The sequence below is a fragment of the Grampus griseus genome (genome assembly GCF_964374135.1).
Source record: "Grampus griseus genome assembly, chromosome: 5".
Taxonomy (NCBI): Eukaryota; Metazoa; Chordata; class Mammalia; order Artiodactyla; family Delphinidae; genus Grampus; species Grampus griseus.
In genome coordinates this window covers 57,727,488-57,741,285 of record NC_138998.1, presented here as the reverse complement: position 1 = coordinate 57,741,285, position 13,798 = coordinate 57,727,488, and the positions used below count along the sequence as shown (strand labels likewise).

Genomic DNA, 13,798 nt, shown 5'->3' with positions numbered 1-13,798 from the left:
CATGCCTGTTTTTGTTACCTTTTGTTTAATGATTTTTGCAAACTTTTAATACCTAATGATTTTATCTCTAAATTGGTTATAGTTGAAAACATTTTTCATGTATCAATAGAAATATATTTGTTGAACTATTTTTCTACTGGTTTGAAACTTTATCAGCTTTTCCTTTCTAAACTAATTTCTTGATATTACTAATGGTGATGCTTTTAAAATTATTAGCACTATTAATAGTATATCTTTTTTGATCTCTTTAATTACTTGTGGGATTATGGCATCTTTTGCCATTAATGAGGGGGTCTCTACTAAAATAAAAATTTTGAATTAAGTTACAGTAATTCTGGTTTTATTCTAGGTCATCTAAGAGTACAAGTACTTCTGCTTCTCAGACTTCAATTAAAGTATTAGAGCTGAACTTCCCAGCCTCTTCACTAACTGGCAGCACTTCTAGACCACCTAGTGCTAGCAGTGGCTCCAGTAATGGTAAAAGCAAAAAGAGCAGCAAATAAACATTTTAATCTCTCTTTTGAACAAATTGTAAACACAAAACCAAAAATCTCATAATTTAAAAATAGTATATCCCACTCTATGCTTTTGGGTGCCTTATACTGATATACAGGCCTACTGAAATAGTGTTAGAAATACAATATGACCAGACAAAAGTTTTATCCAGTGGAAAATATAAAAACTGTTAAAAAAAAAGTCAAGCTATTTGGGTCCAAATAAGCCAAAGAAATGTTTAATTTTCTTAGCTTTTTGCCTACTATTTTTTTTCACATAGAAGGAAAGCAGTAAGAACAGATTCTTAACAAGGATATGTGTTATACAAGCATAGGGTTATGATATTTTCCACTGTTATTTTGTTTGTTATATCTCTTTTACCCTGGAAGATCCTGAATTTAGGTTTTATTAAAAGAAACATACTTCCCAGACTTTGGGGGAAGAAAACTGTTAGCTTCTTCCTTTAGTATAATTAAAAAATTTTTAGTCAAAAAATGGCATTACCTCTCCCCTCCCCCCACCAAGAAAACAACTGATAGGAAAGAGAACCACTGTATCAATAAAAGTGCAGCTTAAATTTCTAGGAAGTAGTCCATTCTGATCTTGAAAGAAGTCAAACACATTAAAGATTTTGCCCTCAAGATACAACCAAGAATGTGTTTTCAAGATTTCCTTGATTTAATAAACAATTTAAAGAAAGCTAAGCGTAATTAGATTTGCAATAGGAATTCCATAAATTTGCAGTGAAGGTAGACTACCAGATTAAGAATGTTATTTCAGTCAATACTTTATCATAACATGTGCCCAACAGTTTGAACTCCTGAAGTATGACTATGATGTTATAAAACTGGTTTTCAAATAAATTTATCAGGATCTATGAACCTAAATGAGTATTGTCTCCTTCAAACCTTGGAAAAAAATATTTGTTATACAGACAATTGTCATTGTTTAGAACTGTCACTTGCAATTCCTTCTGAAAGGCAGTAGTGGTTTCTCCTGATCACTAGAATATTTTATTATCATTTTTAGTAATAGCCAGCAAAAGGCATAGCCAAGTCCAATGAATAAGATGGGTAAAAAGCTGAATATTGTTTCATAAAACACTGTTCTGCTAAGTGAGATTTATAAGATCTAAAAACTGATTGATCTTATGGTCACTTCAAATGTTCAGAGTTCTCATTCTCTGCCCTTTTTTACTTTGTAAATTACTTGGAAGTTGAAATATTAAACACTGTATTCTATGAAGGCAGGAATTGTATCTTACTAGTTCTCTGACCTTGGGAAAGTTACTTTATGCTTTTTTCCTCATTTGTAATATAAAGACAGTAAGAGTTATCTATATCAAAAGTTTATTGAAATAATCAGATAATATATACAAAGTGCACAGGGCCTGATACATCGGAATTGCACAGTAACTTCTACCTATTATTGAGTCACCAACCAAAGCCTAGCACAGTATTTGTGGAATGGTTAGGTTCTCAAGCCAGCATGCAAGTCTACATTTAACTCTTAAATAAAGTAATAGTTCCAAGTTCAGTGTAATAATGTTAAATGGTGAAACAAGGGATCAACCCTATTATCTCCAAATCTAGAGTTATCCTAACATTCACCTGCTGTGTTAGAAAGTCATCTACTTATGCAAACCAAGATACTGCCTGGGTACGTACAAACTATAGACATATAATGTTCAGGGAAAAAAAGTGCTGAAGATACCACTAGGGATTCTTCACAAGTAAATCTCCAATAATATATTTTTTTTCTGTGATGGGTTTCCTGAATATATCCTTATAAATTGTCTTATATAATCTGCTTAATATATCCCAGGAAAGAAGCTTTGGGGAAAATGGAATTTCTAAATTCAGGCAGGCTGTTGTATAAGATACTAACCTAATTTTTTGTAACTGAATGTAACATTAAGCCATAAAAACGCTTTGGAAAATGACAATGCTGGTTGATAGTGATGCTCAAAGAGATTTTATTAAATAAAGTGTGTGTAAAATCCTGAAGCTGTGCTAGCAATTCCTAAAGGTCAAGGCGTAGTATGTCAAAAGAGTTTCCACTCTAAAAACACCACTATGTAGGATTACATAGGGATGATACCAGAACTATTAATACACAGAAAGAACTAGGGACTCTTTTCAGATAAATTTCTTGGTGCAAAGACTAATGCCCAAGTGACTGACTGATTTCTACTGCCATTACCTATTGTTTTTGACCAGAGTTTCTTTTTCTGTTCCATTGCAAAACAAATTTTAGCTTTTTCATTAGGCTCCCATCACTGAAGTCTGAAGGTCACAAATAGTACACATCCAGTTATACTAACTTTTGGTATTTTACTGTTGGCAGAAACTCCAAGACAGAACAAGGACTGTCTTCTTCCTCTATCATTCTCTGTCACTTAGACCTTTGTAGATGGATACTCACTACCCTCCAACCCACCCATCCAGTGTCATCATGAGTTGGAAAGATTCTAAAGCCCATTATAAACACCTATGACTTCTATTTATATCTATCTCTATCCCTATTTATACTGTTTTCAATAATTCGAGGAGGATCCTTATGATCCAAGTCCATTCCTTCTTCAGCTCTAGTTGCTGAAATTTATTCTAAGCCCAGGCTCTGTCAGCCTAGTCATTTATTCAGACTCTAAGAAAGGAGGTATCAGAGGAGAGGTGTTAAGGAAGAAAAGCAGAAATGCAGGCCAGCTCTAGGCTATTCAGAAACAGGCCCAGTGCCTTCCCAACTGGACATTTGCAATACTAGGACAGTTTCCTAACTTCCTTTCCCGTAGTGGAAGACCAGATTTATAGTGTTTCACTTGCCACTGCTGTTTTTGCTAAAAGAACTCTTTCCTACTCTGATCTATTTTTGCCTGGAATGTAGTCTCTTAAGGTCTTGCCAATATTTAAAGAAATTTCTTAGTGCTATATTGCTAGCAAGAAGGGGGGAGAAAACGAGAAGTAAGTAAAATGGGCCCCTAGTCAACTTTCATGGCTTTATTCCTAAGGTACCTGTTAAACAGCTGATACATAAACCATTTTAATTAAATCAGGGTTTAGAGGTCAATTAGACAAGACAGATAATCTACCATTTTAAGATAAAAGTTATGCAAAAAGCTTAATATTTAAAAATGAATATAAAATGGTACTTATGAAACATTCAAATATATTTGTTTCAAAAGTCAAGAGCTTTTAATTTAACAGAGGAGAGAATGAAATAAGTTTTCATAAAAACGATCCAAGTGTTCACTGCACAAATTTAATATTCTCTCAAACAGCAGGATAAGGTGGACCCAAGAAATTCTCACACACCATAATACAATGAAGAAACAATACTTTGAGAGTGTTATCTTCAGGTGAAGAAGTTTAAATCATCAGAGTAAGAAATAACTGTACATAAACATACACAAGAAAAGCCTGAAAAAAATCAAGCTATGAAAAGGGGACCTACAACTGAAACAAATACTTTGAGGATCGCTATAAAAAGCACTTGATTTCTGTAGTCTCTACAAATAAAATAACTGCAGGAGCAGATATTTCTGCACTGGACTGTTATTACTAAAAGACCAAAACCTTTTATTAAAAGCCTTTAGTGTTAATGGTGCTGATCCCCTTGGCATATTAATTTTTTGGCTTATTTCCTTTTTCTTTCTCAAATGCAGCTATCTGATTAAATATATTGAGTAAATTTTGAGGTAAATTTTTTTTAACTCCACTTTCTGAATGCTCTTTGCTACTCAGTCCCTCTTCTGGAACCTCTGTTTTAATATCCTCCTCATAATTACCCTCTCTTTCATATTCTCCTTGATTTTTATTTAATTGATATCTTTGCTCACGTCTACTGAAATCACGTGATCCAGAATAAGTGTATTTTTTATATTTTTCAACTGACTTCCAAGAGTAGTCTGAGCTTGCTGGTGAAGTGGAATATCTCATGGAACCTGGCTCCCACCTTCTATAATGTTCTTTTCTTCCTTCTGTATCTTTCTCAAATTTTCTATAACCATAAATTTTTATCTTGTCCTCTGAATTCCTATAGAAGGAATCTGAGGAATCTCTTCTACTGGAAAAATGTCTTTCTGATTTATGTGGCTTTTCTGTTTTGCTACTACCTGTCTGAGTTTTATAGCTATTATAAAAATCTCTTGGATCTTCAGACCTACCTCCAAAATCATCCGGAATTTCAACTGAAGATGAAGAAAGAGGGCATCTATCTTTTTCTTTTACCTGTTTCTTTTGATATGGTAACCTATCCTGCTTTTCCAGTAGTTTTTCCACTTCTTGTTTTTGGTTAAGAAAAGATGCTGAAGTATTGGCTGGAACTGGGAAGCACTCATCTTTCTTATTCTGATCTACCTGATTTGAGGATGCCTTAGCTGAATGCCTTTTGGAACTTCGAGAAGACTCTGAGCGATTCCTCTTATGTTTCTTATGCCTTTTGTGACCAGAAGAGGAAGAGGATGAAGAAGAAGAAACTGATTCATCAGCAGAAGAAACACTTGAAGAGGAAGAAGTTGATTTTCTTCTTTTTTTCTTTAGCCTAAAAAAATGTAGTTAACTCATCAGATATGTTGAGTATAAAAGTGTTTAATTATCCATAAAGATTTTAGTTCTATTTTATTCTAAAGATTTTCATAAAAGTTGTGGCTTAGATAAGGAATTATAATAATAATCCTAGCTACCACAAGATCCAATTTTACCATGTCATGACTTTTGGAAAAAAATACTTGTGTAGACAGTTGTCACTGTAAGCAAATCCATCATTTCTGAAAGACACAGTGACATTTCCCATATTACCTTAAAAATTTAAGACCATATGAATACATAAAGGAGAGAATTGAGGTTTTATATTTGGCTACCTCTAGTTAATAGTTTTTCCACCTCAGTACTATTAACATTTTTGGCCAAATAATTCTTTGCTGGGAGGGTAGGGTGGTGGTGGGGGAATCCTACATCATTGTAGAAAGTTTAGCAGCATCCCTGACCTCTATCCTCTAGATGCCAACAGTACTCTACCAGTTATGACAACCAAAAATGTCCTCTGGGGGACAAAACCGCTCCCAGTTGAAAATTACTGCTCTAGTTCTAAAAAATTTCTCCCTAAAATACAGATAATTAAAATGACTTACATATTTTAATTCTAAGGTTAAATTTTTCTTTTTTTTTGCAGAATTCTAGCCTTCCATTCCACTTTGCTTTATCTCTTTTATAGAAAAATTTATGGTATACATACTTGCTAAGAATCATTGATTACAACTTGAAACACTTTTATGTTTTACTTACTTTACCTCCCATATGGCACTTTGGTTCAACTCAGTACTTGCTTTAAGTTTAAGAATACTGAATATCATAGTTTACCTTTTCTCCTCTTTTAAAAGCTTACGTAACTTTTCTGCACTTGTTTCTATTTTCCTTGTTTTCTGCTTTTCTTCCTTTTCAGCTTGTTTTTCTCTTAATTCCAAAGATTTCTTTTACAACCCAGATATCGGAAAAAACCACACGTTAAAAATAGCAGAACATATAAAACCCAGTTTTCAAAAGACCAACCCCCCAACCAGAAACCAAATGTGGTATACCCAAATCACCATATATCCAGCATTAAACAAATATTTTTAACATATAAAAATTAATCACACAGGTGTTTGGCATTAATCATTGGAACAGCCAGAACAGTATTGAGGACCAATTGCAGTTGGTATTCCATGAAAAAAGGGGAAGCCATTGCATCGAAACCCATGACCCAGAGTGCAAGAAAGGGAAAAAATAAAATACATGAAAAATTATTAAAAAACATTAAAAATTTAAACAGGACACAAATTTTATAAATAAAATTCAAATAAAGAAATTCCATTAAGATGAATTGAGGGGGAAATCACCATGTTCAAATACAAACCATTTAAAAAATAGCACAGCCCAGTTGGATGCATGATTATATAAGAAATCATTTTCCAGTTTGAGGATGGGGATGAGCAGCACCAGATGTCACAGACACAGCAGCAATGGTCCAATTCAGAAGAAAATGCATGAGAAAACATCATCATCAGTATTACAGGAAAAGACAGTTTAAAATATTTCTCAAAAAGGTTTTTTAAAATTGGCTCAATTACAGTAACAATACTGAATTCTGTAACCACCAGGAAAGCTCACTACAAGGACAGTTCTCAAATCCACATACCAAATTTAGGCAATGGGAATCTTCTCACAGGGCTATTTTTACTTTTGAGTATTAACAAAACTATGAAGCAATGTCAAACCCAATTAAGAAAAGCTATTATCTAAAAAACTTTTCATAATGCCTTAATTAAATGATCTAGAATAGTTTTCCCTAGAAAAAAGTTAAGTTTTGGCATTAATTTCAAATCTCATTAATATTTCTAAGAGGAAATAAAGAATCACCTGCATATATTTATGAAGCTTCTGCAAAGCATCCTCTGCATCTTTAAAAGTTTCATCCAAAGCCAAAGCTTTCTTATAGTAACTTTCAGCATTTAAAAACTTTTCTTCTTCTTCTAACCTAAATCAGAAAGGAAAATTTAGCTTTTTTTGGGTAAAAATTAGAAGTCCTCAAATATGCATATAGGGCAGAGGCGTATATGAGAGAATTTATTAGGGGAAAACCCACGTTCAGCAAATTATTTTCTTTTTTTAAATAAATTAATTTATTTATTTTACTTTTGACTGTGTTGGGTCTTCATTGCTGTGTCGGGCTTTCTCTAGTTGCAGGGGCTACTCTTTGTTGCGGTGCGCGGGCTTCTCATCGCGGTGGCTTCTGTTGTTGCAGAGCACGGGCTCTAGGCTCGCAGGCTCTAGAGTGCAGGCTCAGTAGTTGTGGCGCACGGGCTTAGTTGCTCTGCGGCATGTGGGATCTTCCTGGACCAGGGCTTGAACCCATGTCCCCTGCATTGGCAGGCGGATTCTTAATCACCGAGCCACCAGGGAAGCCCAGCAAATTATTTTCAAATTGAACAACACTTAAATATTGTGCTTTTACAGCTGTTTTTTTTTTTTGGTAAAAAGACAATATAAAACCACATAAAACAAATCAGAAAAACTGAACTCAAAGATACAGAGAACAGATTGGTGGTTGCCAGACGTGGGGGTGGGGGGGTGGGGGCAAAGTAGGTGAAAGTGGTTTATCTTATAAACTTCCAGTTATAAGATAAAGTCCTGGGGATGTAATGTACATCATGGTGATTATAGTTAATACTATATTGTATATTTGAAAGTTGCAAAGAGAGTACATCTTAAAGTTCTCATCACAAGAAAAAAAAATTTAACTATGTATGATGATGGAAGTTAACCAGACTTACTGTGGTCAATACTTCACGATATTTACATATATCTAATCACATTAATGCACATAACCTGAAACTAATATAAAGTTATGTGTTAATTATATCTTAATTAAACAAACAAAAATACGAATAGGAATCTATTACTGATAACTAAAGCCATACTGTAGGTCAAGCATTGGCATTTTAGTATAATACGTGAAAACACATGATCAACTGATATCCTCTGTAAATTTATTATGATCTTGAGCTTTAGTACAGAATTATATAGGCTGGCTTTTCCTAGTAATTTATGAAGAATTTTCCTTTCTACAGAAAAATTTTCCCAGAAAATTCACTGCTAAAGTTGGAAATACCAAGGCATACGTGTATATCACAACCAGCCTGTAGACAGGATAATTATTAGATGATGTTCACAAGTCTATGTTGTGAAAAATGAGAATTAGAAAGTTTAGATACACAGCAGTGAAAGGGTTTTGCAAAATATTTTCAGGTTTTGGAAAGTAGGAACAAGTAATTACTATAAAACAAATTTAAAAACCAGTGGGTTCAATGGAATCACTCGTGTCAGACTGGATGAGGGGAGTAAGGGACGAAAGACGATCAACATTTTTGGCCTGGATGATGGAATAGATGGTGTTGTCATTCACTGAGCTAAAAATCACCAATATGTGAAAAATGAGACAACCACATTTAAGTAGGTACTAGCTTATGTACCTAGTGAGAAAGTAAAAAGCTGCTCCAAACACTTGGGTCCAACTAGAAGTTCGTTATCAGTTAAAAACAAATATTACAAAATTTCATTTATATGGAGTTCTGGAATGATCATACAAACTGGAATGATCAGGCAAATTCATGAAACAGAAAAGAGATGATTCTATTTAAAAAATTAACAGCAAAAAAATGCTATTAATCATAAACTGGTCTTTAATTATTAAAGCAGACTGTTAGCAAATTATTTATATTTATATTATGTTTCTTCAAAATATTTTATAAATTAGACTAGTCTATTAGTCATTAAATATTTATGATAAAACTACTATGCCAAGTATTATGCCAGTATCTCAGGACAGTAAGATAGGTTATAGGGTTTGTTCTTAATGTTTTGCTCTTCGTTTAATCTAAGTTTTGTGGATTTCACTGGACAAAGTAGAGCAATAAGCTGAATACAATAGTGAGATCTAATTCACAATTAACTATAGAGTTCTCAACTTATATTTCTGGCATTATAATTACTAAAATGATGAAATGAATTAGAAATTTCTGTCTATTAAACAAAAACTTCTAGTGTATGTCCAGGAAAAGAATATTTACCTAATTTCTTGTATCTTTACATTTATATTTCTGTGTAATGAAAATATTCAGAAAACTGAAGTCAAGACACTAAAATATCTCCAATCTTAAAGAACCTAAGTAATAAGGAAAAAAAGAACTAGAAAATGTATAGAGGACTATATTTAAAAAACATTTTCAACCAAAATTGAAACTAAGAGTGTCTGAACTGAGTTAGAGATGCTATTTCCTTATGTTAAGTTCAAGATTTTATCGTAGCTGGTTGAATATTAGATCTCTGCTGTTTAACAAAATCTGACACTTACTGCCCTCCTCTTTCTACAAGGGTCTGGCAGAGGTATTTTCTTGCATTCCTGTGAGTTGGACAGTTTTCCAATGCAAGCTCAAAATCTTCTATTGCTTTGTTCAGACTTCCTTTTGTTGCATATCTATAGATATGAGACAAAATTAGAGGAATTTATTTTGTGAGCTATTCATAAATCTTATACACATTTACCTTGTAAATATTCCTTAAAACCCATTATCCACTTACAATGCTCCACGAGCTACCAAAGCTTCCACATTTTGTTTATCTATTTCCAGAGCCTTATTGTATTCATTCATAGCATCCACATGGCGTCCAACCTTAAAATAATCAACTCCAATCTTCACACTAAAAAGGTGTTTGTAAAGCATACATAACAAATATTTCACAGAATATCCAAACAAAATGTCAGCACGAATAAAATTTTAAAGCAAATCAAATTTGGTTAATATTTAGTCTTTGATATTCTCAATATAACTAAGAAGTATTGTCTTTGGATAATTTCATAACAAATACTTATGAAATCCAGATATCGATATACTAATTCCTTTTTAAAAAAATTAAAAATATTGGCTAAAACTTAAATCTTTAAAGTTTACAACATAACACCATTTACACCTTTAAAAAAGCTAATGTCAAAAAGGTATCATTTAAATTCATTTATAAACAAATTTGGTCTTAAAGATGACATAAGCATGCTTGCCTTAACCTAACTTTTAGACTAATGTAAGTGTTGAAAGACAGTCTTCATACCATTTTAAAGCCCAAGATGCAGACTGCTTCTTTCTTAATGCAGAAGCAAAATCGTCTTCAGAGAAATTTTTGCTATTAAAGAAAATAAAAGTCAAACTGTAAATACTTTTTAGGGTAACTATATCTCTCCACCTGACAGATAAAAACTGAATCCCAAGCAAGCAATTTGTATTTTATTTACAAAGCAAAATTCTTGAACTCTCAGGAATGACTATTATTGTTAAATATTATTTTTTTCTGCATCTTTTTCTGCATCTATCTGGTCACATGGCACACATCAATCACTGATAAAAGACTCCATTCCAAAAAGAGGGGATCACCTAGTTCATTCAAACATTGGCAGCAAGCTTAGGATAATTGAGTATTTTCTTCAGTTATGCAGCTTTTGACTTCAGCACCACTGACCTCACCACTTAATATAATAATCTGATTTACTATACCTTTGCAGGCCTCGCATTAAAGATGGTGGATTAGATTCATCTATTCCTAGTTTTCCTAAAAGGAATTCAACTACTCCTGGATTAACAAATCCCAAAGAACTCTGCATGATATTCTCATAGGAGTCTGAAGAATTGCTATTTAGTTCAACGCTTCTCCTTAAAAAAAAAAAAAAAAGTCACAACAAAAATATAAAAATGATTAACATGATTAGCATGTCCCATTTTAATTAAGGAAATAACATTATCACATGGGATTTAAATACTCAAACCATTTTTGTACATGAAGGTGTGGCAATAATGACTTGGTTCCTTTTGCCAAGTTTGAAGAAATTTAAGAGTTATAAAAATAAAATTAGCATATTTTGAAATAAGAGAAACTACAATTCTACTTTGTTAGAAGTTGGGCAAAATTTGCTATTTTTTAGCAAAGAAATTGTTTTCCAATTAACTTGTTGAGACAATGTGGATAAATTACCTGTAGTACAAAGGAAGTTCTTCGGAACTAATTACACCTAATTTAATACCAGATAGGTGTGGTGGAAGAGATGAGCTATATAGAGATACAGCAAGCTTTTCATGATATCTGTCAATATCCTTGATTCCAGCTTAAAAAATAAGAAAATTGAGTTGATTAACAAGGCAATGCAAACTAACATAAATATGACAACCGTTACTTTTTTATTAATATGATGAAACTGATTACCTCGAACAATGTCACCAGTTTGGTAATATGATAAAGGATCCCCATGGTTACTGAGAGAAGGCACGTCTCTTAGTGGACATAGAGCCTGCAATGAGAAGTATTGTAAAACACCAGACATTCTATTCTTTGGTGAGAAGTGTCTTCTTTTATTCTAGCTGTTCAGTATAAACAGCTAATAGCTGACAGGAACATTAAGAAAACAACTAGCACCCTAGAGTCTAAATTTAAATAAGGACTTTAATAATTTCTGTGCCTAAACATAATAAAACAAGTTTTCTGGTTCAGGTCAAAAACTAAAATCTCATGAAATTTGCAATTAGTTTTAGAAACCACATATAAGTATGGATGATGAAACAAAAAATTATTTTGTGCTTGTTAAATATAAAACTAAAAGCTTGTCCAGAAAGTAGACTGGCTTCATTGCCCAATCGGGTCTGTCCTAAGCTCTTGGCCGTACATCCTCCAAAAAAAAGTTTTAACCAAGGATTCCCTCATTCCCCTGTCTGTAGGTGGAGGGCGCAGAAACTTAAAAAGGGACAGCCGCGGCTGATACACAAGTCCAAGGGATTTTAGCTAAAGAATCCGCGCCTCTGTGTTCCAAAGAAAATGAAATGTGAATTCTTCAAAGTTTAGGTCTGTTATCCAGTTTGTGATACCTTCTTCCCTTTCTACCTGCCTTAACACACAGTAAATATCTAACCTTTTAAATTAAAGTGACATACTATTTCAAATTTAGGTCTATTCACCTTGGGCAAAGCATCTTATTATAATGTACAAACCACTTAATTTAATTATTGTAAATGCATATTGAATAAATAAGAATTTGTTTCTAAATTATCCACATACAAGTATCTAATACTAAATAATTAAAGACATGTTCAACTAGAAGAAATAACTCCAGTCTACTAATCAATCTCACCATCTCCACTGATATCTCTTTGAGTGTTTAAAAAAGGACCCCACCCCTGCCACCCAAAGGGAGCAAAACCCCCCAAAACTAGAAATGGTGCTGGAAACTGTAAGTAACTCTATTACTGCTGATTATTTTTTAAAAAGAAAAGGTGCTTTATATTTATACTTTTTACTTAATACTTATTTACTTAATTAATTAATTCTCAAAACTAGGTCTGTAGGGTACACTTAATTACAACTGGATGCAAAGACATAAGTTTTGCATTGAGATGACATTTTATCCAAAACAGAAACAATCAAATAACTGAAAAGTGAATAACTTACTGTGATTTCTAAGTGGGATATATCTCTCATAATGCCACTGCCTAAACAAATCAACACCATGAAAAACCCAAATTCCCGAATGGAACTAATTCTTCCAATCACTATATCACCACGCTCAATATCTCGAAAAAAGAGCTCTCTCCGGTCCATACTAGGTATCTCCATGAATTGCTCTAAAGGTGGCATGACTGCATAACGCTCTGAAAAAATAATTAACAAAATTACTAACAATAGTTTTGTGTTCATCTGAAGTGCTGTTAAACCAAACCGCAATCAAACGACTTTAAGATTAAACTCACCTTCATCGTCTTCATTAACTTCAGAAGTTGTAGGTGCATCTGATTTCCAGGAAACTGCAAAAAGCAGATCCGCTTTTTTGGAAATGAATTTTTGTATTTCAATGTTTTCAACTTTCTTCTCTTTTCTTAAAAAGAAACAAAATTTATGAAAACTGGTTTACCTGCAAAACCTTTTAGTAAGTCCAAGCTTCTGCTCAGGGCTTTTTCATCGCCCAATCGGGTCCGTCCTAAGCTCTTGGTCGTACATCCTCCGAAAAAAAGTTTTAACCAAGGATTCCCTCATTCGCCGGTCTGTAGGTGGAGGGCGCGGAAACTTAAAAAGAGACAGCCGCGGCAGATACACAAGCCCAAGGGATTTTAGCTAAAGAATCCGCGCCTCTGGTAGTGCAGTACCAGATTTAAAAAGTTCAGCCCGCATCCTGCATTGCCCTCACACCAGGAGTGGGCACCCTCCTCCATCCTGCCCTCGGAACTAGCGCCGCAGTTCTCACGGGCTCACGGCCTCGGCTCTGCTCCTTCAGGACTCAGCCGCCCGACTGCGGTAGTGGAGCCCGCAGCTGCCTCCCCTCCCCCGTCTCGCAGCGGCGCCGCCGTCCCATTACCTGCCCTGTAACTGCTGCTGGGGCGCCGGGCCCCGGGCAGGCTCGACCACCGACCCCAGGAGGCTCCGGAAGTGCGGATTGTCCTGCTGTTCGCTCCTGAGCAGGGAGAGCAATGACGGCCCGTGGAAATTCAGTGACTGCCGCATAAGGTCCCGGTCCATGGCTAGAGACTGACGGGCCCAACGACCGGGGGTTGCCAGCCCCCCGTCCCGTGCCCACTACTTCAGCCCGATGGTCCGGGAGGCTGAGGAAGCAGCCAGGAAGCCGCCGGAAGCAAACACCCAGACACTTCCCCACAGGAGCCTCCCGGAAGTGTTCTGGAGCCGCCGCCAGCGGCAGTGCCGCGGAGCTCAGCCTTAGTCTCGCGGAGCTCAGCCTTAGT

General features: G+C 34.8%; 2 protein-coding genes across 4 annotated transcripts in view; one reads left to right on the top strand and one right to left on the bottom strand.

Annotated features, from left to right (window-relative positions):
- The window catches only part of CCDC39 (coiled-coil domain 39 molecular ruler complex subunit), a gene marked incomplete at its 5' end in the record, with an annotated part of 46,590 nt that extends 45,245 nt beyond the window's left edge, over positions 1–1,345 (top strand). Inside the window, one exon of the mRNA XM_082654506.1 lies at positions 350–1,345. Coding sequence (XP_082510632.1) covers positions 350–503 — 154 coding nt within the window. The 3' untranslated portion in view covers positions 504–1,345. The remainder of the gene's footprint in view (positions 1–349) is intronic.
- The window catches only part of TTC14 (tetratricopeptide repeat domain 14), a 32,932-nt gene extending 19,203 nt beyond the window's left edge, over positions 1–13,729 (bottom strand). The window contains exons 1-12 of one of the 3 annotated variants that reach the window (XM_082654509.1): positions 13,417–13,729; positions 12,815–12,939; positions 12,516–12,715; positions 11,280–11,364; positions 11,052–11,181; positions 10,577–10,732; positions 10,137–10,208; positions 9,612–9,731; positions 9,385–9,507; positions 6,891–7,008; positions 5,853–5,962; positions 4,658–5,034 (exon numbers count right to left, since the gene is read on the bottom strand). In XM_082654509.1, the coding sequence (XP_082510635.1) occupies positions 4,658–5,034; positions 5,853–5,962; positions 6,891–7,008; positions 9,385–9,507; positions 9,612–9,731; positions 10,137–10,208; positions 10,577–10,732; positions 11,052–11,181; positions 11,280–11,364; positions 12,516–12,715; positions 12,815–12,939; positions 13,417–13,577 (1,777 nt within the window). In that variant the 5' untranslated portion in view covers positions 13,578–13,729. Of the gene's footprint in view, positions 1–3,994; positions 5,035–5,852; positions 5,963–6,890; positions 7,009–9,384; positions 9,508–9,611; positions 9,732–10,136; positions 10,209–10,576; positions 10,733–11,051; positions 11,182–11,279; positions 11,365–12,515; positions 12,716–12,814; positions 12,940–13,416 lie in introns of those variants that run through there. The other 2 variants (XM_082654507.1, XM_082654508.1) reach the window with 2 other exon arrangements.
- Between the last annotated feature and the right edge of the window lie 69 nt (positions 13,730–13,798).